The 24,531-nt window shown below is 40.5% G+C and overlaps 2 protein-coding genes across 4 annotated transcripts in view; one reads left to right on the top strand and one right to left on the bottom strand.

The window, feature by feature from the left end:
- Positions 1 to 18,903: 18,903 nt before the first annotated feature.
- Positions 18,904 to 22,647, bottom strand: tmem167a (transmembrane protein 167A). The gene is made up of 4 exons (XM_018669520.2): positions 22,500 to 22,647; positions 21,115 to 21,224; positions 19,720 to 19,754; positions 18,904 to 19,633 (listed from the first exon to the last, which is right to left on the bottom strand). The coding sequence occupies exons 1-4, from the start codon at positions 22,500 to 22,502 to the stop codon at positions 19,563 to 19,565; spliced, it is 219 nt and encodes a 72-aa protein (XP_018525036.1). The 5' UTR covers positions 22,503 to 22,647; the 3' UTR covers positions 18,904 to 19,562.
- The window catches only part of LOC108878628 (DNA repair protein XRCC4), a 28,746-nt gene continuing 26,835 nt past the window's right edge, over positions 22,621 to 24,531 (top strand). For all 3 annotated transcript variants that reach the window (XM_051075115.1, XM_018669519.2, XM_051075114.1), the window contains exon 1: positions 22,621 to 22,745. The gene's annotated coding sequence lies outside the window, so the exon portion shown is untranslated. The remainder of the gene's footprint in view (positions 22,746 to 24,531) is intronic.

Raw genomic sequence — 24,531 nt, forward strand, 5'->3', positions numbered from 1 at the left:
CCTGGGACAGCTTTCCGACGTTACGCGGGCGTAGGACCTCTGGGTAACCCTTGCGCCCGGGCTGGGTGGGCCCGCAGGCGTAAAGCCCGTCCCTCAGCAGCCTCTGGAGGAGGGGCACTGAGGTGAAGAAGCTGTCCATGAAGAGGTGGTGGTACTGACCCTCCAGGCCTCGCACCAGGGAGGTCACCACCCTGTAGCCCAGGGAGGCCGCCGCCTCGTCTTCACCGGGCTTGCCCACGTAGATCTTGGCCCGGTGGCAGTAGCCCGAGCGCGAGTCACACAGCATCCACACAGTCAGTCCCTTCCTCAGGGGCTTGGAGGGCATGTACTGGGTGGGGGAGAAACGTCCCTTCATCACAATGGCACACTTGTCTATGGTCAAGCAGCGATTGGGCGTGTACGCGTCCCACATGGTGTTCTCCACCACATCAAGGAGAGGCCTGATTTTGAACAGACCGTCATATCCGCGCTCCCCGCGCACGGGCTCGGACTCACGGTCACACAGCTGGAGGTACTGGGTGAGTTTTTCAAAGCGCCTGGCTGTCATCGTTTTTTTAAAGCCCGCGTTTCCTATGAAAATGTCACTGGCCCAGTACATGCCAGTGTCCGGAAGCTGATTGATGCCCATAAGAATGTTCAGACCTACATAAGCTTTCATCTCCCTGACATCAGTGGGGTGCCAGTGGGGGTCTGATTTTCCACTCCTCCTTTGCCGATAGAGGGCGTAATTGTTTGTTTGTTCTACCATGTGTTCAAAAAGAGAATCTGGGAAGAGTATCCGGAAATAGTCACGGGTGTCAGCATCATCCCCCAGCGAGTGCTGAGGGCCGCTGACAGCGGAGAATGGTTCGATTGAAATTACCTGGTCAGGTTCGCCCCAGAAGTCGGGAGAAGTGCAGTCCTCGTCCAAGTCGTCTTCAAAGCTGAAAAAACTCCTGCGCTCCTCCTCCTCCAAATCGGAGAAATCAATATCCGAATCGTTCGAGGTGGTATCGGAGCAGTTAGTGGAGGTAGAATAATAACAGTCCTCTGCGTACTCCTCCTCGTCGTGCTTGATCCCATTACTACCAGTGACTAAAATTATGTTGCAGCCTCCTCCCGCGATGAAGCTGGCCGCCGCGTCTGCAGTCTCCGCCGCCGCCGCCACCGCCGCCGCCGCGGCTGCTGCTGCTGCTGCTGTGCTCGTGAATCCATTCTCCCCCTCGCCGCCGTCCTCCTCCTCCTCCTCCTCCCGCACTTCGTCTTCCTCGTCCGAGTCTGGCTTTCTGTACGGAATTTCAAACCACTTCACATCGGCTGAAAGATTAAGCGGAGAGTCTTGACTGTCACACACGGTGGTACTTTCTGTGTCCGCGCTAGTTTCCAAAATAGTAAAAAGCTCTCTCCCTTTTCTTGCCGTCGCCATGTCGGGGTATTAAAGTGCCCCTGCATGAGTCTTTTTATGTATATTTTTTCACCGTGGAAAAATAATCGCACAAACCGGTCATCCGAAATGAACTGATGTGCACTTAACGGCAGCCTCTTCTCAAAAAAAACTTGCTGGTTCGTGGACCTATGCGGCGTCTATAAGCTTGATTCTCATTGTTTCCGCTCCTGGTTTTTCTGGGCTTTGTAGCGCAGTGTGGCCGCAGACGTCAGAAGCTGCATGCATGTCCTGCTTTGTAGGGCGTTTTGCGACTGCAGCTGGTGGGGTTGCTAGTTCGCTAGGCTGGCAGATGGCCGCTTGCTGTTCTAATGCCCGCTGGCATTCACCACTATCAATATGCCGGATACCCATCTCTGAGGCCGCGGAGATACAGAAACCACTGCGTAAAATCCAAACATCAAAACCATATACTGTCAATCAACTCTATAACCTAACAGTTGGGGGAATATGAAAACTTTCTACACCCAAAACACATCTCCCAAAACTGCAAATGGTCTGGTTTCGCCCCTAATTTGTTGTTTTTAAAGTTTATTAATGCTTTTCTAAAAATGCACACATTAAAATCAAGCAAATGCGTAAAAATGCACACAATGTGATTAAAATACAATGAAGGCTGTGTCCAAACCACACAGGACTCTTCAGTCACCCGTTTGCAAAACACACTACACACTGAACTCGGGCAGAGAAGCAGCTTGTTCATTCATAAACATGCTTCTTCCCTCTGACAGGTTCCTACATGAATCTGAAGCCCTATAGGCTATTGTGGAATTAGGGACCTCCCTCTATTTTATGAATGTGGGCAGATACTCTTGTGTTTTACTCCAGAACTGAGGTTGAAGAGTTCTCACTGATGAGATTGATTGATCCTCTGCAGGTTGTGCCCGCACACCCACAGCGCGCTGCCTTTTTCTTTTGTTAAAGCCTAATTTTACTTATTAATTATAATTTTCTGTGTAAATATTCACCTCAGAGCAACATGCCTCTAAAAGCTGCCCACTGTAGCTGCGTTTATCATCATCAGCTTCACTGGGCATATCTAAATATCATAGTTCTGCTCATGACCTGTAGTCATACCTGTGTTTAATAATTGATGGCAGAATAAACAACCCACCTATCATACCCTGCCTTTATTATGCAGTGTTCTCCCTCAGGTGTAACACCCCTGTGAGAAGTAGAGGGAGCTCTAAATAGCCTTTGTGATATGTGATGTGAGACAAATTAGAGTTGGATTGTGATCTTGAAATTCTGGGTCAAAATCTAGGATGTTTTTTTTTTCTTTCACATTTCACCATGTATTGCAAATTAAATACAATGTCATGGATATTTTTTCTTTACTGATTGATGCAGTGTCAGGCAGAAAATGTAAAACAAGACCTCTGGGTTTGACTTAAAAACAACAAAACGCCGGTCATGGATTCCTTCCTCGCTTGGGAGGAGACTAGTTAAATCATGTCTTCTTGTATGGGGGGATGGGCTGCAGGAAGGGTCCCTTCCAAATTCTTTTAGCTGTGGCCTGAGCCTACATGGCTGGCTGAGCACTGGGTTGCTGCCCCTGGGCCCTGCAGCGGAGGCACGATTTATGCGTCCTTCCTCACTAGCTTATTGCACAGATTCTCAGTGGTATCATATTGCCTGTCTGAGCTACAGGCCTTGCTGCTGTTTCTATCTGCAGAGTAGGGGATTGAAGCTTTACAAGCAGCCTACACTGGGAACCAGTATGTAGAGAAACAGTGGAAAATGAGGGAGGCTGTGGACCTCCAATATCCAGCCCAAAAATAGAAGTAAGGAGAAAAAAAAATGGCTCACTCCAGCGTTTCCAGGCCCCTGGAGCAGAGTACTGCAGCAGACCCCTCAGAGACTCCCGCGGTGGGGTGGAGAGACGCCGACCAATGGGGGCTCAGGCGTTCAGTGTGTGTGTGTGTGGTTATCTGTGTATGTGTGTCTGTGCGGCTAACTCAGCTCCTCCACAGCTCAGATCCTTCTCTCATGGATGAGTTCAGAGATGGTTTGTGTGTGTGTGTGTGTGTGTGTGTGCGCGCATCTGCCAGCATGTGAGCAAATGGTGCAACCACTGCAGCCTCTGCTAAAGACAGACCAACCCTTCTCTCTGTCATTCCCTGACACAGTGTATGCTGTGCGTATGTGTGTGTGTGTGTGCATGTGTGCCAGTGAGGGGCTTATTAATAGTGATGTTTTCTTCCACTGCCAACGGCATCCTTAGTCTCAGCTGATGTGATTGGAATTGAGAAAACAAATTATAAGCACCACGGTGGATGTGTTAGTGAGTAACTCACTGACTCATTTAAACAGAAGAGCAATCATAATCCTTCACATAATTGGTTGAAGTGATTTGAACCAGTGTGCATTTTCAGCCCAACTGTGATAGTTCCTGGGGCTGCAGTATCATACCTCTTCAAGACATTTTCATAACCTCTCTTCAGTCTTCTCTGCCAAAGTGTTGCCTTGTCAGGAACTGATCTTCTACTCCATCTTACTGTACGTTTAGTGAACCCTATTACCTCCACAAATAATCGGTGTGATGTGTAATACTGACCTTGAGAAACGCTCACCTGGTTGCCCCCTCCCTTTCAGGCAATGGTGGTACACTGCCCTCTGGTGGTAGTTGGATAGAAGTAACTACTCATCAACACCTGGGCAGAGTTGGAGTAATAGTATGTAGTGTTTCATGATTACATTTTATGAGTACATTTTATTTTCATATTATAAGCTTGATACCTTTGCTATTTTCAGTGATAACAAAGAAGTCTGTGTGTGAGATCTTGTATTCCAAGAAGTATAGATGCCATATTTTGCTGTAAAATGCATGCTGTAAATATGTAGTGTTCTTGTTTAATGATGTTCATTATAGAAATATTTCAAAATAAAACATAATGACAGTTAACATTTATTAAATGATAACAGAGGACAAATTGTGCAAAAAGCAGCCAGGCCATCTACACTACTTATCTGACTTGGACATTACACCTTGCATATATACATATAAAAGAAACAATCAAGTGATATCTGTACTTTGTATCAGAGATGAGGGGATACTTTGTGGAAGGCAACAGGTTATACAGTGTATGCAACAGAGCAAATAAAACTGCAGAAGAACTTTATTTACTTGTGACCACTAGATGGAGGTAGAAGACAGAAAACAGAGGGAGGGGGAAGCATCTAAATTATACCGAACATCATGTTTTATGCTTTTACTGTGTGCAACATTCTCTTACTAGAGCGGTGCATTGAAAAGTTTCAATAGGAGTATACCTCTGAGTAGCTGTGTCTCACATACTGAGGTAAGATCTGACTTGGCTCTTGGTTGTCAGACCAGGTGTTCCTCATTATGCCTGTTGTGCTGCTGGACCAGGACTGACAGACCAGTGAGGTCCAGTGAGTCAGTGAGGCCCTGGCTCTGGTCTTGGCACTCTCTCCAGTACTCTGCTGCTTTTGGTCAAAGCTGAATTCAGTATGTGACCTGTCCTAATTATTACAATAATTCATTGCCTCTAAGCATAAAATTCTGTCTTTTTGTATTCATTTTAAGGTTTTATTGGCTGTCATTTAAGACAAGAGGAAATTGCTTTTTGAAAACACCCAATTATCTGTCCTGGGAAAAGGTGAGGTGACTTATGTAAGTATATTACTGTGAAGAATACAAGTATATAGGTATACAAGAAAGTTAAATATCTCTGAATATGCAATCTGTTTTTTGCATGTTTCAGCGTGAACTGCTCTTTTTCACCATGCCTAAAAACCAATCCATCACTGAATGGATGTACAATTAAACTGCCATTATCACTGTTAGCACACATTATCACTGTTTCAGGTGGCTGCATTCTGCCTTGGACAAAACTGCTCATCCCTTTAATTTTCCCTGCAGAAAAATGAAGCAACAAACAGCTGGTGCTGAGAGAGAGACAATATAGGCAGACTGTAGGTGCACAAGAATTTGCATTGGAAATAAAAGCTTCACAGAAAAGTATTCAAACTCTAATCAAAGTCACTCTACGAGTCTTAACCTCCGGTCATCATTATTTTTGTTCATAAATATTGTTATGACTGATTAAACTCAAAAAAGGAACATACACTGTAGAGACATTTGCCTTAACTGATGTTGTTTCTGTTACTGAAGGTTCAAAATCTGATTTAAAGGCTAGCATTTCAACAAACAATCCATTATTTAATGATTAATGTGACAACTTTAAAGGTATAATTTTTATGCATTAAAATAAGTTTGAAAAATGATTTTCAAACCTAGAGTAATCTATTAGCAGAGAAACCAAGCCAAGCAAATTTTAGCAGCAGCTCGGCTCATAGTCCGTCCAAGACATCTTGTGTCTGTTGAACAGCATTGGAGAAACACTGATTTTTAACATGAAACTGCTTCATACCGTGTTTTTTTTCTTTACTGGATAGTCACCAGGTCCAGCTGTTTTGGAGAGGAGTTGACCTCTGCAGATTATCTGGCTCCTGGTTAAGAACCTCCTGAACATCTGAATCATAAAGTTATGAGAAAGACAAGCTGTGTAAATGTTAACGGCAACTCGACTCGCAGCCTGGTTAGTTCCTTTTGGACAGGAGGAGAACTGCACGGATAATTTGGGTCCTGAACAATTGATAGTGAAGGAATTCTAACTAGGAGAAGCTAAAACCAGTGATTGAAGTGGTGGTGAAGACAACAACTCCCATGATCCCACTCTACTACACAATGTCTTTTGTTATTATTTTGACTGAGAGACCCCTGCGACAGAAAATTACACATTGTGATTTTAATGCTTGTCTTTGTCCTTAAAGCAGCCTGTGCACTAATATGGAGATATAATAATCACCCTGTACTTTAATAGATACTTATCAATCAGAAACAAAATTAACAGTCTACAGACTCCAGTGAGGGAAATTGTTCAATTTGAAATTTCCTGCTGATAAATATTGGTTTGAAAGTTATGAATTATTGTCCCTTGTGAAACATCTCCCCATGTGGGAAACTCTGAAAGTTTCTAAGGTTTCTAAAACTTTGCTAGGTGTTATAGAAGTGCTCTGATACTTGGGGAATCCCATTTTGCCATCTACCTCTGTCCCAGAACACGGGTGTTGTTTTTCGTTGTCATGTGACATACTGTAACATTCACCGACAGATTCCCCACAATGACGCATTAAAGACCACAAAATATGGCACATTTGGGGATTGTGCAAAAGTTATTTGTCTGCTACACACAGAAAATGACCGGAACCCTTTTCAGACAGTAATAAACAAACACAACAATTGTTTTGAAGAATGTGTCGCTAATCCTCTAACATATGTCAATAATTCATACCACCCTTTGAACGCATCCATGGGAAACTGTGCTTCGCTAGTGGCTTGAAACGTATTTACTGTTCTGTACAGGGGGACAGTTGACGCAGAGTGTTGATCGTTGACTTATCCTCTCCAGTTTAATACTCTACTGTGATTTTATTATTAGCAATAAATCATCTGTTTGCATCGGAGTCTCCTAGATTACAAGAACTGTTTACATGTTGCCTTTAATTGGATCCAAATGGCTTGGATGGGATGGGAAAAATATCAACAAATGGATTGTGGGTGTTGTTTTGTGCATTTATCAGTGTTGTAACAATGCAACAAACAATGCATTCATTCCACTGGCAGATGACTGTGTCTCACATAGAAGATCCACAATGTTTTGTACCAACTTGGCATCCAAGGATCATTCACACTAGTTATTTACCAACAGTTTAAAACAACACAAAGCCAAGGCTAAAGGACAAATGTCTGAAAGCCAGTCTGCGTCTGCGTCTGTCTGTTTCTCAACTCCACAGGTTAATGCTTCCCCCCTGTTGATCCTGTTTTTCACCATCATGTATAGACACATTCAGTATTGGTAAGCAATCACCTAAATCTCACAGATAAAACGATATCTGGGTTATTTGGGAAAACGTATTTTCTTTGAGCTTGAAAAGAAACAGATTCACAATGACAAATGAATTACTCACCACTGGACCCACATGATGCAATCAAAATGTTGTGTGAGCCTTTGTTTCAAATATTTTGTAATAAGCATTCATTTTTTCACTATTTGAAGTGTCACCTCTAGCTAAAATCAGACTTGTAGGTGCTTGACTCCACTAATGCCAGGAACAAGATGATGCACAAATATGCAAAACAGTGAGCATTCAACATCTCATAAACATCATGAGATGCTACTTCAAGGTGCCAAAGTTATGCAGTTTATTTCCTGTTATCACGCTGTCCAGCCATTACAATCAAAGCTGCATCAGCGCCGGGTATCTTTGCTTTGCAGACTTCATTTGGACTTAGCTTCTCCATATGCAGATGACTGTCTACATGATCTGTGATGGGAAGTAAAAAGCTTCCAGAACGGCTGCTTCATGCGCATCCCAGTGTCAAAGAAAGTTATTGCTCTTGGAGGATTGTAAGTCTCCTCTTTCTCTCTTTGTGTCTTTCTTCTTCCTGTGGAGAGTAAATCAATAGATTCTGTGGTCCTGTTAATACTACCCCCTCACGTTAGGGCAGTGGAGGGAGGAAGTGACCACATATGGACCTTGTTACCATCCCTTGATGCACACTTCAGGTCAGGGAGTGTGTGGGGTGGTTCACATGTGTGTCTGTGTGTGAGAGGGACACACTTCAAAATGTCTCTAGTCCTGGTGCACAACCACTACCACTCTTCTGAAGTCATATCTCTAGGTACTTCCTATTGGTAAGTACCTAGTGTGGCCACAGCTGCTTTTTTATTGTCGTTTTGTGCTAGTGTTGTGTGAATGATGGGATGAGTTTCACCAAGAAGGGTAGATTGTAAAAGACACAAAGGGACAAGCTTAAATGAAAAGGTTTGTATTCTTTTAAAAATGGCTGCCTTAAGATGAAGAAGATCACGATTTTAAAACGAAGTGACTAATGAACAGACTTCTTAATCTGAACATAAACATTCTCACGACTCTAGCAAACAAAAAGAAAAGGGAACCTAACATCTCTGTGCAAGTGTTTGGATTGAACGCAAACTATTCCCCAGGCTCTCTGTAAACCATAGGTGATTATTTTCACTGGCTATCAGAAGTGCAAACTTTTTCAGAATGGGAGCAGTTAGGAGAGTGAATAATACATCTGCATGTGGCACTGTTTGTTTCAAACTGTCAAGCAACACTTCCATATGGGGTGTTTTTCATGTGTTTCTAAAACTTGGCTTTTCACACTGTGAGTTGATGGACCAGGTTTTACAAATGCAGTTGTTTCACATATCAGCAATTTGATTCTTTTTTTCTACAACACACTACAAAGAATGGGAGAGGCTCACCTCTCACAGTAATTGGTTAGAAACAATGAGATAAAAGGCATCCCTAGTCTTTCAATACATATGACTAAAGTAAATACACAGATTTTTTTTTCCATTACTGTTGCCGTCATAGCCAAGAGCAGGGAGGCCTGTTACTACAAGACATCATCTCCCTGTCTCAGCCTGACTCATGTCTGAGAGACCAGGAGGGGACAGAGGAGTCTTTGTAGCACTCTCAGTTAACACATCTGAAAGACGTGTCTCATTTGGGCACAAATATTTATTTCTCTTCACTTGAGCATTATGCAGTTTAAGCTGAATGATGCTCCTCAATAATAACGACTTGCTTTAGACACAAAAATGACGAAGGGTCCCCTGTCAGCTGACTGGAAATTACCAGCTGCAGAGTCAAGCGACATATATCTTAAAGACGGCTGTGACACGTCGCGATCGGCCATTTCACTGTGGATTTTCTTCCTCACTCAGCAGTTTGAACCTCTTGTTCGTCATTACATCACATACCAGTCGCACCCATGGACAGAAATAAATAATGGTGGTCAGGAGATTCGGCAGAGCAACTGGAATAAAAGACAAAAACAAATTAAGTCGTTAACAATGTGGAACCAAACTAATCCCTTAGACCAAGTACTCCCATCAGAGGGACTTAAGATGCATTGTATCATAATGTCTCCAAAGAACTGTCCACACTGGACACTCTAGAGTTGTCTGAGTATATCTCATCTGGTGTAATATGTATAACAAATTACCTAAGAGTTAATTCAGTGTTCTCTAGTGTATCCTTATAAGTACAACACAGGAGGCCTCTGTTAAGTTTTCTTACTTTTTACCAGTGTTTTGTCATTTCTATTATCTTGGATTGTTTGCATGAGGATTTAAAATGGCAACCTTCTTATCGTATTTCCCACACAAGCCATTCTGTATCAATGTTGCTTTGGATACTGAAACACACAGACTGACCTGTGACACATACAGTTCTCTCAGCCACTTTTCATTTGTGGTAAAAGCATCAGTTCCTGAACATTTTTCTCTGAACCTGATAGGCTTCAATAATCGGGTATGCTTCTTAATCTTATGCCTAAAAATACTGTATTGCTTTAATGCTATCAACTGCCTCTGAAGACAAGGATAAATAGGACATTCCAACATCTTCTATGTATGTCACTTTTTTTTCCCTTCGAGCAGCTGTGTATTACTAATGCTTTTCCTTGCCATTTTTCCCTCAGTATGAACACGTTTCAGCATGAACAGAAGGAGTGAGGTGAGGTCATTCTGCATAGTATGTGCCGGATGATTGTTTTAAGGAAACTAAATAAATAAATAAATAAATGCTGTTTACATTTTGGCTGATCACTCATCCTCTTGCTTGTGCGACCTGACAGGCACATGTTGAAAGGTCCTGTGGGGAAGACTCATTTTGTGGGTAATTTTTTTCTGCAAAGATAAACAGTTTGAGGAAATAAAGCTGTCAGAGGGTGAGTGAGATTTGGAAACCCCTTTTAGCGCATGGGATCCCAACATTAGATTTCCTTTAGGGTTATCTAAGGTCCACTTAGATATCCAGAAATGTAAAGTTATGATTGGGAATGTGAAAAACTAAACAATAGATTATGATAATTCCCTAAATAAGGCTTTGAAGAATCATAGTCCGCAGATATTTAAACAGTTTTTAACAACTGTAGGATCAAAAATTTTGAGACAATTATAGTCAAGAGTAACTCATTTTAATTCTGAGACAATGACAGCAAGAAAATGATGAAGGAAGAAAAACAGCAACGGTGTCCAAGTTCTTTCTGGAATATTTAATATATGAAAATCACAGCCAATAAGTTACAGAAAATCTGTGCTTTCTGTATTCAAGCCACTTCATCACCACGTGAGACACAATACCCCCATGGTTTACACCTCATAATTTAGTTACTCCAACCTGGAGCTCTCTTTTCACTTCACTGTATTCGTAGAACATGTTAAGTTGAGCAGAGAAACACAATGTTGACAGCTTGTGATATTTCATTTTCATCTCCCTCTAGGTCCGGCCAGTGACTCGCAAGGGGTGAGATCCAATGAGTCGACTCATTGTCTGCCTCCCACAAAGCTTCGTCATTCATTCTCTTCAGTTCCCTCAGTTCACCCCACCACCACCACTACCACCACCACCACTGTGAACTGCTCCGGTGTCTTCATCTGTGTAGTCCAGGTGAAGGTGCCTTTTTGCTTTGGACTTCTGCTACAATGCTGATTCTTGCAACTTGCAACAGTCAGGGGAATGTAGCTTCATTATCTCTCCATTCAGGAAGAACTTGCAGGTGGAACTATCAACACCCAAGGGTGTGTTTGAACAAAAGACTGGACACGAGTGAGATCACAGAAGCCTTGTACAAAATTGAATTTGTTGAGGAGGCCCACCAAGTATGATGATAGTACCTCTTTATCATCATGTGCAAACCTTTTACACAATTCTTCTATGGAAAGCAAACAGCCTTAGCAAAGTAGGGCTGTTGTTACCCAACAGAGAGGAGTGTTATTTTTTATTGCACAGCACCGAATCCTGTGGCCAGCTGGGTGTGAAAATGGTGTGTTTGTGGCCTCGAACAACGTCACCGTTTGGTTGCATCACTGCAGTTTCCATCACCAAGACAAAGAACATTTACTGTAAATTGAACTGGTGTGCCAAAATGTGGCAGAACAATGAATAAAAACATATGATACATTTGTAGACTAATTAGAAACATTATTTTCTGTTTAAGTTTTCATCTGTCTTTTGTGGATGTTTATGCTCTAATTCACACCAGACCTGCTCTATTGTGTGCAGTCTCTGATATCACAGAATATTCATGTTATTATTTCCCAATTTGAGGTTACACCCACAAGTGTGACTGCAAGATGGGCATTTGACCGAATCTTCAAACTAATGATTTCAAGCTAGTTGGCATGTTTATGTTGGCCAGATGTGCCTCACCACAGCTCAGTGAGTAGTGCTGCTGTCATACCTGTTACTGTGCCAGGATGTGCCTGTTGATGCTCAAAACTGTGGGTATGCAATGCGATATTCCAATGTTAGTGTAGGACAACAGTCCAACACCAACTACAATACTATGCTGCCTCTGTTTTTATGGAGATCAGTAAAATAGATGAAACACTGAGAGAAATGTGTCCCTGCAAAGAGGATTATAGACCAATAAAGTAAGTTATGGTTATGTGGAAGTGTCATGATAAATCAAAGATGTTTACAGAGTCTTTTTGTGGAACAAGGAAAAGGCTAATTGCTTGCACCATGCAATCCCCTAATGTTTAATAGTGACTGTGATAGAGTCCATGATGGCCAAGGATTTCTGCAGTACACTGGCCAGGAGTTATTAAGTGTCTCGAAAATGGCGATTACTAAATTATCATAATCTAATTTCCACTTGACATAGGCCTGGACTGCCACTTGATGTTATACAGCTTTTGGACCAAAAAAAAATGTAATGCAATTTGATAGTGATTAACAGAAGTTGTTAAAAGTAGATAAATGATAAAATCCATGACACCTTGCCAACAGAAGCAACATGCTGTTAAGGTGAATAAAAAAATGTAAACAATATTTTTTTTATGTTGGGGGAGAAAGCCAACAAACCCAATGGGATGTTTAAGACTCCACTGTTACTTGGCCATGTAACTTTTGACAAACTCACATCTCATCACCTGAAAGAGCCTTTTCTTTTCAAACCAGACCACTCACTAGTAATATGTGGGAGAACAGGGCAGCTTATATGATTTTGCCTTGTAAAAAAGGTGTTGTATGATCAATTGAGTGGATTTAGGCATTATTTCAATGCATGTTTAACCCACTGGTATACATTAAACCTAAGTTTCATTGCCTACAGTATCTGTCTTTTTCAGTTTTTTAAAATGGACAGTATGTCTCCATTTGTGCTTTGGGAAAAGGAGGATTGTGAGTTTCCCAGAGGTGAGGCCCTGACTGAAGGCATGATGACGCAATCTGTGTGCTCGCTTACATGCATGAGTGTGCAAATGGGAGTCTGGCTGTATACAGTGTGTTGACCACATACCTGTATATGAGTGGTGTGTGTGAGTTGTGTAAGAGCTCTGTCATTCATACAGTGGCTGGCTCTGCGCTGCTGATGACTGATATTACTGTTCTTCATCAGCAGGCTTCACTCAACCGTAAGACTGCAAGCTGTTACAGTATGTGTGTTGTTCCATCAACTGCACGGTTCCTATGGCAGCTCTGAGAGATGAAGTAGAGGAGCGCATGTCCCAGTTCATGTCTGGAAACCTGCCTGCTGGACCTGGGTGACCGTCTCAACTGCCAAAATGGAAACAGTCCTTGGTCTTCCTGGAAGTGATAGAGGACCTTAACAGTCTGTTAGTCTGGAGAAAACTTAACACTACAGATTCCCAGGGATGCTGAAATGTAGAATCCTTACATGGCAAAAAAAGAAACTCATACTTTTTTGAATAGTTTTGAGACTTATACACAAATAACACTGTCTCAAAGTTGTAAAACTCCTACCCAAAATTATGAGGTTCTGAGTCATATTAAGGAGTGCTCAGACTGAGAGAGATTTTCATTTTGATTTATTCACACAAACTTTACCAATGGAGTGTTTTTGCAGTCTGTGTTTATCTGCCACAAACACGCAGTCTTTCTTTGTTCTCCAGAAACTAGCTAGCAACATATTCTCTTTTCTCTGTCTGTCCATCCATAAAGGGGGATATTATAATTTTGGATAATCTTGAGTGAAGTACAAAGACTTCACTCAAGTTAAAACATATGCAACTTACTGTATGTGTTCAAGCTGAAGACATAAAGTAAGGAGATTCCTGTGTCATATACTGTATACTGTATTCTGTTCTCCACTTTCACTAAGCATGATTATAAATCAGGTAGCTGGTGAGAGAAAGATAACCGGAAACCACATAAAACATAAGGAACATAGTGTTACAATAATCACAATAGTATTACAGAAGTAAGTTCCAAAAAAAAGAAAAAAAAAATCAACATTACCATAATTACCTAAAATATAAAAGCAGAATCTCTTTGATGTGTGTGTGACACTGGCAAAAACTTGTTTTGAAGGTTTGAATGCACTGTAATTGCAAAATCACATCCCCATAAATTATTAAAACACACTTTCACAAGGGTTTATGTGCCAAACATAGGTGTGTTCATCAAACAGTTCACAAGAAACTGTATCTGTGTTCACAGACATGTAGAGAACCTGCACAAACTCAGCATAGCTTTGATGACAATGATTACCGAGAACCAGAAACGCAAGACCGCCCAGGGCTGCAACAACTTTTCCTGTCATGTGGAAGTTTTCCTTGAGAATTTGAGAGATACGACTATATGACTCAAATTCTTCAGTAGTGACTTTCTGAATGCTTGAGACACTTGGATTTGGCATTTTCTTATGGTGTAGATCAGATCAGGAGTGCTGGTGTACTGTTTGATAATTTGAGAGCTGTGTAATCATTTCTAACACCAAATTATCTTATTAGGATAATATATAAATAAATAAAAATTACATGGCATTATCCCTACCCTGAACAGCAAATGCCATGTTATTCAGTCATTGCTTTGAAAAGTCACCATCAGTGGTCTGTAGAGCAGAGGGACACATTCCACAATATGTTGAAATGAGCCAGCATGGACAACAGCAGGGCCCCTGGCTCTAAGTCTGTCACTATTTTGTGACTGTCCTGCATTTTTCTACTGATAACTGCAGTCTGACCACTTTCACCAGCAAATGTAGACACAAATTGTGACATTAGGACTTTGATCTCCCCACTGTCTCAATTGAAGTTTAATTTCAGAATGTCTAATTTTTTTTTACTCACTTTCACTCATTATTAACTCAGATCGCAGTAACTTCATATCTATTTCCACCACTGTCAAATCTCCATTGGGACTGACCTTGGGCTCTCCAGCTCTGTGGAAGTGCCTTATTACGCAGAGACAACTCCTGCCTCAGGCTAATGAGCATGGAGTGGGATGTCCTCTGAACAAACTGCGAATGCCACCTTCAAAGGAGACATGCAGCGCCCCAGTTTCTGTGGCCACAGGGAGCTGTCTAACAGGACCAAGTTTAAAATTTTCTCTTGTTACCATAAAATTTCTGGTAAAAAAAAAAAAAAAAGAGAGAGATTGCATATGGAAGGAGTTAGAGTGACCTAGAGGGCCTGGGTCCTTGGATGGGACTACATAAGCTAATGTACAGTGTAGCTGTTTAAATTATCCAGTGTCCATTGTAGGCCCATTCACACACGTTGTCATCGGGCTTGCCACCGACCCAGACTTGCCCTACATGGAGGATATTGGTGTCTTTCAGCTGGCAACGTTATTCGTGTCATTTGCAAAACGAAGGTTGCACATTCCTAATGAGGAAGTGAGGACAGAACAAAGGCTTTACAGTATGAATGTGATGTCAGGCATTTTTAATCTATCATACTGTAGCCTTTGTAATCCTCTATGTCTAAAGAGGAGTTTGGGTTTGTGGCCGAGGCCACGAGCAGCCACAAGAGAGAACTTGCCCTCCAAGGTATCAGTAAACCAAGAAGCCACAAGCTTTTAAATAAATAGCTAACCAAAGAGGAAAATAGGGGGTCACTGGGAGGTTGATCACTGAGATACACCAGTGGTGTAATAAGGACTAATCCACTGTACTTATGTATTGTATGCTTTCCTCCTCTTCTGCTTCTCCCTGTCATTATCTCTCTCACATTCTCACCGTTGATGCCCCTCCTTTGCAGTTTTCTTTCACTTCATTCATCTTTCATTCCCTCCACAAGCAGAGTCAGTGTAGTGATTCAAGGAGGCTCCACTTGAAAATTTAAAGGGTCATGGTCTGTTTGGACGCTTCTGGTTCACTCAGCAGGGGATGGTAGAGACTTTATTAGCCTGATTGCCTTTGAAGTCCTCAGAAAGACTGTAAGAACCTCTCCTATATGATCAAAGGAGGAGAGAGCCGAGGAAATTAGAGTAATATGGTTTGAATACTCTTGTGCTGGAGCTTTTATGGATGATGATGTATAAGGCTTTGGATATTAGTTATTGCGGATATTATCATATCTTACAGTGTAGAGTGTGCACTGGGAACATTACAGATCTTTCCACTTATCTGCTGAGGAAAATTTAGCGAATGCAATGAAATATTCAGGGTTATTTGATTTTGCCTCAATGTAAATTTCCATCTGAGAGTAATTTCTACAATCACCGTGGGGGAAAAAAATAAAATAAAAATAATAATAATAAAAGATGATAATCTGGAAATTTAACTGAATGAGCTCAGTGTTGTTCCAATCAGTGAGGTCGACACAACTCCTGACTATCTGCATCAATCATACGCACCTCTTTGCAGAAAGGGATTGACTCTGGTTTCTAATGACACAGCTGACATTTGGCGTAATTATTCATGTAAATTAATGACGCATGAACCACCACGCTGTGTGAAATTAGGTGTTTTGGATTAGACGTCTAAATTTGATGCCACCTCATGCTGTCACATTCTTGGCTGCTCCTCTAATCCCTTTGAAACAAAAGGCAAGCGGGTTCAAGGAGAAACGGCTCTCTGGTGAGTGTCGAGTGGGCCTCATTTATAAGAGATGATAAAAAAAAAGTTTGTGCAGGTTTTGCATTAAAAATAACAAAACCGTAGCCAGGATTTTAGAAATACTGAGGTCAGGAGTCCCAACCACAGAAATGTCTTAACAAATGCCAAGAATATAAAACCACTTTTCTCAAACTTTTGACATTTTATTTATTTGGTTAACTGTTTAATTGTGGTGTATGTAAATGTTATTTTCCTAAATGGAGATCTAAATGCTCATTAGAATTCTGGTGGGAGTATGTTGACTTATCTTTTGGCATAAAAGTGGTCAAATGTAGATATATTAAGTTTTAAAAAATATCATCAAGTTTTCTTTTTTAATTGTAGACTGTATCTACAGTGTACAGTCAGTACAACAAAGTTTGAATTCATTGGCCCTGGCTTTCACTGTAAAACACAATCTTTAATATCTACAACGTGCTTATATATCAAATGCTGAGGGAAATTGATATTTCATATGATTCAGTAATGCACTGCAGTTTCATCGTTTGGGTTATCTTAAGCCTCTTTAAGGACAATACAGGCTGCAGCAATATCGAGCGTAAGATAAGAACTTCTACTTGAAGACAAACCAGCTCCATTTACACTCACACACTGTTACATGTTGTTAATTCACACACTTTTGAAACCAGCCTTGCCCGGGGTTGCAGGAGTTGAGAAAAGAAAAAAAAACCTTGGAAGATGGAGGTAATGATGCTCAACAGATGACATGTAAAACAGACACACTGAACAGAAAAAGGTCTATTTTCTTGTGTCCTGAGCCATATGGCATCCACTTGAGTAAATTTTGATTAGCCAACTCAAACACAGAAATCAGGACTTGCATTAGGCCACTTTAGAAACAGCGAGAACAGTCCAAATATTGTTTTAGGCATACAGTCAGTGAGTTGCTGCCAGATATTCTTCTTTGTTATTGTTTAGCAACTGTGCCCACCATTTAAGAGAGATTAAGAGTAATCACTTTGACCCAAAAAGTTAAAAAAAAAAAACAAGTACTTTTGAGTTTAATTTTGTCCCCAAATGGCCTAGGAGCCTGCAGTTGCCAACCATCTGTTTCAGTAGGATATTTCTTAATATTCCTCTAATGAGTTTGTTAATTTGGTGCAAATAACCAGAACAATCACAGTCAGTCTACGTGTAATGGGACTATTGATGGTAGCTGCTATAATCAGCTGGAGTTAAGTGACTTCAGGTCACCTCCATATCGTTTTCCTTTCATCATCACCCAAGAGATCAGCTTGGTTCATCGACCCAGTGATGTCCCTCCAGCCCACCAGTATCTCTGCTCCCCAAGATAGAAGCAGATGACTGAGAGCTTCCTGCTCCTCTGTGTCTCCTGTATCTGCGTCACAGCCCGATGATAACGACTTTACCGGCAGGCTTCACTTAATGCTTTATCTCAACTGGGGAGTGCCAAAACGGATGCACACCAATATGGGATCCATGTTCCCTAACAAGGAAACTGTGTGTGTGTGTGTGTGTGTGTGTGTGGAGGCGGTATTGGGATCTGGACACTCATCAGTGATCAGAGTATCAAAGGTGGGTGTCAACAAGTGCCCTCCTTTATTTTAGTCCTCTGCACCACACAAGAGAGAGGAAGTGTGTGTGGGATTGTTTTTATCCAGTACAACTTACAGCATTTGCCTCTGATTTTAATTTGCCCCTTTCTTTTAAATTTTCACAACCAAACCACAATATAATTGTGCTCTTTCATGTCAGCATTTGTTAGGATTTGACAAATTGGTCAAATTTTGCAGCTGACAGTATAAATTAAGTCAATGTTCTGAAGTTAAAACTTGTCACAACTCTTTCATAGGAATAATATAATTTAAGCTTGTTACACGTAGTATTTGGAAAAACATTGTCACATTCTGTTATGCTTTTGTGCTGCCAAGGTTGTCCAGGATTTGTCATCTAAATCAGCAATTACGCACGCTCGTAACTTTTCCAAAAACATTCTGGATATCCTCCACAGTCTCCTGAATTTTGTCCAGTACTTGTAGGAATTAGTTTTAAGGTTTTATTTGAATGAATGAAAAATAAAAGAATAACCTGCTTTCAATTCTAATCCAGCTTTCTATTAAATATCTGGAAGTAAATACAAGACAGATATCTGGCAATGTCATGTTGTGAGGTACAATCAGCTGACAGCTCTTTGCAGCAAACCCTGTGAAGATGAGTGTTGAGTGTGAGGTTACAGAGGAGGTTATCGCAAACTCTTCACTGTCCATCTTACCCCAAGAAGAATCCTGTGCACTATACTTCAGATGTGACCTTGTGCAGCAATATTTGAAGTCGTAGTTTCCTCTAAACCAATAACTACTCAAGAAACTCTCTAAGGTTGAAGTTGCTGCATGTTGATGATGTGTAATCAAGTTCTTAAAGAGAGAAAATTGACAGAACATTTACAGGTTGTCATCAACATGTATATTTTGCATGTTTCAAGTCAATAATTAATGACACTTCATCTTACAGTGTGACATTATCCCAGGACATGAACAGATGTCAACAGAAAACAACTAATGACAAAGATCAGCCTTCTCAAGCCAGATTTCCAAAAAGGTTCTTTAATAAATACGACAAACTGACTGACTTTAAAAACATCAGCAGCTCTTTGCAACAAATATATGGGACAATTTGACATCTGAAGAGCTATAACACCATTTTGTTTGCTGTGAAGTATGATCCATTTTTAGATACAGCAAACAAAGTCTCTGTGTGAATCGCTTAACAGTCATGAACATTTAAGATGGTGGAGAATTTTTTTGGAGAATTTCAAACAGATTGATGCAATTGTGACAAATTCAAGGGGGGAAAAATCTGTTTGAAATGTTTGGACAAACAATGTATCATTTGATCGCACATTATGATTTATATTTTCCTTGAAACTAAATGGCAGATAATACAAAGAACTGGCCCTCACCCACCCGCATACATCTGAAGTAAACGTTCCACATATGCAAACACAAGGACAGACCTGGAAGTCTGTGGAGGGATCTAGACACACTCTGGGGCTATCAGCTCACCCCTCCTCCCACACAGACACATTTTCTCTCTCCGTGGCTACGGTGAGTGGTGACGGGTCCCCATTTTTACATTATCTAAGTGACAGCCACTGGAGGTCCTGTTGTGCTTCTGGAATCATTATTGTCCATGCCTTCTTGTTTGTTCATTTCTCCAATGTTTCCATTTGCGGTTTTCTTTGGACTGCTACTGTAGAAACAGTATACTAAACGCCATGATGACACAGCAGCAAGCCACCCAGGGACTCTTCCGCTCACCTGTAGAGAGGAAATAATGTAAAGTTCAATGCTACATTGTTAAGCACTGATATTATGTAATATGTATGAGACAATGACAGGCTTACCTATTCTGGCACACTTCCAGAAAATTCCTAGAAGCCTAAAAGAGAAAATAATTACAAAAATCATAAGCAGGAACAATTTTCTGCCTCCATTCATTTTGCTGGTTTGCAAAACTTAATTGTCTTTTTACTGCATTAAAATGTACAACCAGAAATTACTGTTGTTGCAATATTGAAAGGTAATAAAAGAATATTGGGTGCTGTGTTGATATATCAAGGCAGTACATACAGAAACTGCTAGTCTGACCTCTGCAACGACTTAATAAGAGGACTGTGATCATGTTCCTACAAAACCCAGGCAGCCGTCAGATGTCTATTTCCATGTAAGGAGTGTGCACAGTTGAAGAGAGGGGGACAGTGAGCAAGTCCTTTTTATCTCTAGTGACAGCTGAGGCAAATGTGACATTCCAGGCCTTCACTTTTCTGATGTGTCTGTCGGTCTGTGTGAGCAAGTGTGTGTGTGTGCCAGTGTGTCCGTGCATGTTTAAAATCCAACCTTCCTAACCTCCATACTGACCAGATGGTGTCAGCATCCCATCGTAAATTTTTTTTGTTGTTGATAGTCCTGGTGTAAACATTACATTTTCAACAATATTTTTTGTAATGAATAAAATTCTTAAAATCTGCCTGGAGATGATGTTCCCATCAGATTTTAAGCCTATCCCTACCACAGAAGAATTATTTGCATAATGTGTGGCACCAAATCAATACAAATAATGGCTCATGCCTTAGTCAACAAATCAATCAAGAGGGAAAACTATTAAATCATCCCATCTGCCACTCTCAGTCTCATGTGTTTGTCTATAGAGGATGTCCCTCCCTGCTCCAATGGTGTGTATGTGTGCATGTGAGAATGTGTGTGCGGCTGTTCCTGGGCTGTGCCAGACTTATTACAAGTGAATCATTGAGTTTGTACATCCAAGAATAATAATGATCCAGTAATTATGAAAATTTAAGGCTTTCTGCTACTTTATTCACCTTAAAGAAGAGCTTATTAGTTAAAAAAAATAAGCAAATGTCCTCAGTAGCGACAGTGAGTCACAGAGGGATGAATAATCTTACATTGTGGGGCTTTATATGCATACACTCTATTATTACTTAGAGCAGAATCAGCTTTATCAAATCACGTTGTCATCATCTCATTGAATCAACTGTAATTTAAAACAAAAAAGGTAACGGTTGAAAGATTGAGCAGAATGCGTAGCACTTGTATGTTAAAGTGCTGATGGAAGCAACACAGCATATTTGCTGGTGATGAGTGTAATAACACTAATGATTTGGTTATACAGTTTGATATAACATATATGACATAATGTCTCATTCAAATAGACAAAGACAGGTATTTTAAGACTTCAATGGCAGCTTCATCATTAGGTCTCAAATGGCATCTGATCATACCCGGTCTTGTTCTTGTCTAGCAGGCTGGGAGCCAGTGCTCTGATGTAGGCACAGGTACAGATCAGGAGGAGAATCACTGTAAGCAGTGACTGAAAGTTGAAAATGGCCGACTGCAAGTTGAAAGAGAATAATATATTTAGTACAGACATGAGCTAGCGCAGTTTGCCAGTAATGGGTCATAACATTTAGAAACTTTCAAATTCACTGTAGTTCATTTTCTTTAACACTGATGTTATGCTACCCGTTACAAGGAATGTTGTTGTACTAGCTGCTCATTCTGTTGGTGTGACAAAGAAGTGGGCTGGCTATATTGACACAATTAGAGTCATGACCAGATAGCATGTTTTTCCACACATTTTTTTTTTTTTTCAGAATTAACCTCTTTAAGTGTATCTGCACGAGCATAAATTGGTATGTATAGTCATTTTCAAGATCAACCACATGCCTAAAAGGTATTATGGCTTAAAAAAGAATCCATATTTTATACTTTTATACTGCCACGTGCTGAAACAGAGATCCAACACTGAATGGCAATAAAGACGTTTTGAGTTGAGTTTGATGTTTAAAAAAACAGCAAGGACATTAAAGCATATACTTAAGATTTTACTTTTATGATTTTTCTGTTTTGTTCCAACATGGCACTAATTACATTCCTGCAATAGTAAATAAGTACAATAATATTTCCATGAGCTCATTGTTTATCTTATTGTAATTTAGATACATTATAACAATTACGTTGAGATGTTATGTGATTTCTGTCTGTGGCCATTATCTAGCTTCCCTGGCTGTGTTTATTGGTTCTACAAGGTGAAAGCAAAACTGTCTGCATGTCCTTAAGATCTCATTTTAATACAGTTTGCAGGGAATAATTAGGTTGCTTACTTACACGCTTTTGTTACAAATACTTACGTTATTGCAAGCTTATAAACAACCTCGTCATGCCGATCAACAATGCACACAGAGACGCACACACATAAATGCATGCTCCCAGTCCTGTAGTGCAGCTACGTGGCAAACACCTCAAAACATTGCGATGCTCGTATTCGTTGTACTCGTCAGTTAGTAATACCTTTAGGCTATATTAACAAACGACTCGCGTGGACAACCGACCACAAGTTACATGATTAAACACACCACCAATACAATGGTCTTTACGAACAGAAACATAACGTGATGGCTAGATTGTCTAAACTGTTAGCCTATCATAGCTAGCCAATGCTAGCTAGGTAGTTTCGCGTTTACTATACGCCCTGCTTTCTACCGAACGTTACCATTAATTGCTATCACGGCATACTGCTGACACAGGCTAGACATAGAATGTATGTTTTAAGTGATGTTTGAAAGGAGCTAAGCAAATGCAATCATTTCGCAAAAAAGAAACTTACCATTTTTGGGAGTCAAAGCCACATCACACTTCCTGCTCTCTGGAACTTACGTAACGTAACCTAAGGGGTTTACGTAACGTAACTACGCACTGCGCCGCAAAACCTCGTTTGCTTATTGGCTGAGAAAACAAGAGTTGAAGGTTGAAACGTCTCTCAAAAACTGTCAACAGAGTGAGCTGCAATGTCTCCATTGTCATGCAAAAAGTACTTCGTTTGGACGTCGCAGTAGTTAGCCCCCACAATACCGTAAGTCTGCTATGGAAAATGTGTTACATTAAGTGTTTTACCCACACCAAAATTACAGAGAAATCGGTCTGAATGACTGAAAACCACTGTACGTTAGAGACTCGACGCCTTGCCATTTAAGGAGCATTAACAACACTGATAATATAATAGATTGTTCCACCGTGCTGCACTGGTGAAGGCAGGCATGGCTAGTTGATTAAGACACGCAGGATCCAGGAAGTTGTTATGATATTTCATTAGGTTGTCAATAAAATCTGGGAAAGAGAGGGAAGTGAACATGTATAACGTGAAGCATATGTAGCGTTCAAAGACTACGCCTATGTGAGTATTGGCTCACAAATTTGTCCACCAGAAAGCAAATTCCTCGTGACTTAAAGTTTAGACATAGTTACAGCTTCTAGAATGTAAGCATTTGTAACTTGAGATGTTAATTTGTTTTTATTTTTTGTCATCGGTTAGACTTCACAATTAAGTCATTATAAAAAAAACTAATCCTTGGTTTTAATTTAAAAAATTGACTGGCATTTATAGGTTGCTAGCCTAAAAGATCCTGTTCTCTGCTAGTGATGTAAGACTGACATTTTTGTGGTCCACTTTTCTCTAAAAGTTTTCACAATGAAGTCCCCTCCCTCCAACCAGCCACGCATCTTGATTGCATTTAAACCATGTTTCATATTCCCCTCGACCCTTCCTTCCGAGACACTCCTAGAGAACTCTTCATGTACGAAGAAATCTGTCAGATTGTAAACCACACATAAATAATGTTTTGCATATTTAACTGCAGTTAGTGCGGATGGAAACTTGGTGAAAAATAAGAGAGACAAAGTTGTCGAATTCTAGGAGCAAGAGATGAGCGAGTGTAAACTTTAAACAGACTCACATTCCTCTTAATGTGATTAGGTTTTAGAAGTTTACAGTGCACTGACCAATTAAGGCTACAGCAGAGAACATGCATGTCTGATTACTGCAGTCAAATGAAGGCTTGATGTAGCCTCAGTATGTGCTATGTATGTATTGTTCCAGGTCGTTTTACTTGTACACAGTCATAATCTTCATTGAAAAGATTTGTGACTTATGGTAACAACTTTAACTTATGCCTATGTGAGTACTGGAGATGTGAAAATCACCTGTTATTGTGCAGCTGAACTCAGGGTTAGCAAGATCTTGTATTCATCATTATATGGAAGTGCTGAGCTCAAGAGGACAATGATTTGAATGCAGTGCTGAAGTTGGTGTGATAGCTATTGGCTGTGACTCACTCCTGTTTGTTCCAGTAGACTGCAAATGACTTTTTCTTTGTGCTACAGTTTCTATTTTGAAATATGTTGTTAACTCAAGTAATATTTATTGCTTGTGTGATTTCAGTGGAATTTAAATAATGCCAATGTTTGACATATCACACTACACTATGAAGAATAATTTTTTTGTAAAGAAAGACTCCATTAGAAGAGGGTGGCTTGGTGGACTATATATTTTCTTCAGCTAAATTATGCTGCCAGCAGTAGTGCTTTCATTGTTCATCCTCTGTTTCCACTTCATTTTTCACCCAGTTGTTTAAGAGGGGCTTCAAAGCTAGCAGTAGAGTTACAATTATTATTCCAGAATATGTTGAGGGAGCATGTTCACTTCAAGGAGTTGATAGACAAATGCATTATGGTAGGCTGTACATGTTGCATTGACCACATAATCCACTGAGAATGTACTGAATTGAATTGACATGAAGACACATTGCCGGAGTATGACCCTGACTCATTACCACTATATCATCTCCTCTGCAAGCAGCAAG

Source organism: Lates calcarifer, linkage group LG13, assembly GCF_001640805.2.
Source record: "Lates calcarifer isolate ASB-BC8 linkage group LG13, TLL_Latcal_v3, whole genome shotgun sequence".
Classification (NCBI taxonomy): Eukaryota; Metazoa; Chordata; class Actinopteri; family Centropomidae; genus Lates; species Lates calcarifer.

Bases quoted from the DNA above. Each gene is read 5' to 3' on its own strand.
- tmem167a (XM_018669520.2), bottom strand. The intron at 19,755-21,114 runs GTATGATCAGAT...TTTCTCTTTTAG, and splicing joins CTAGACAAGAACAAGACCGG to GCTTCTAGGAATTTTCTGGA. The intron at 19,634-19,719 runs GTAAGCCTGTCA...TCCTCTCTACAG, and splicing joins CTGGAAGTGTGCCAGAATAG to GTGAGCGGAAGAGTCCCTGG.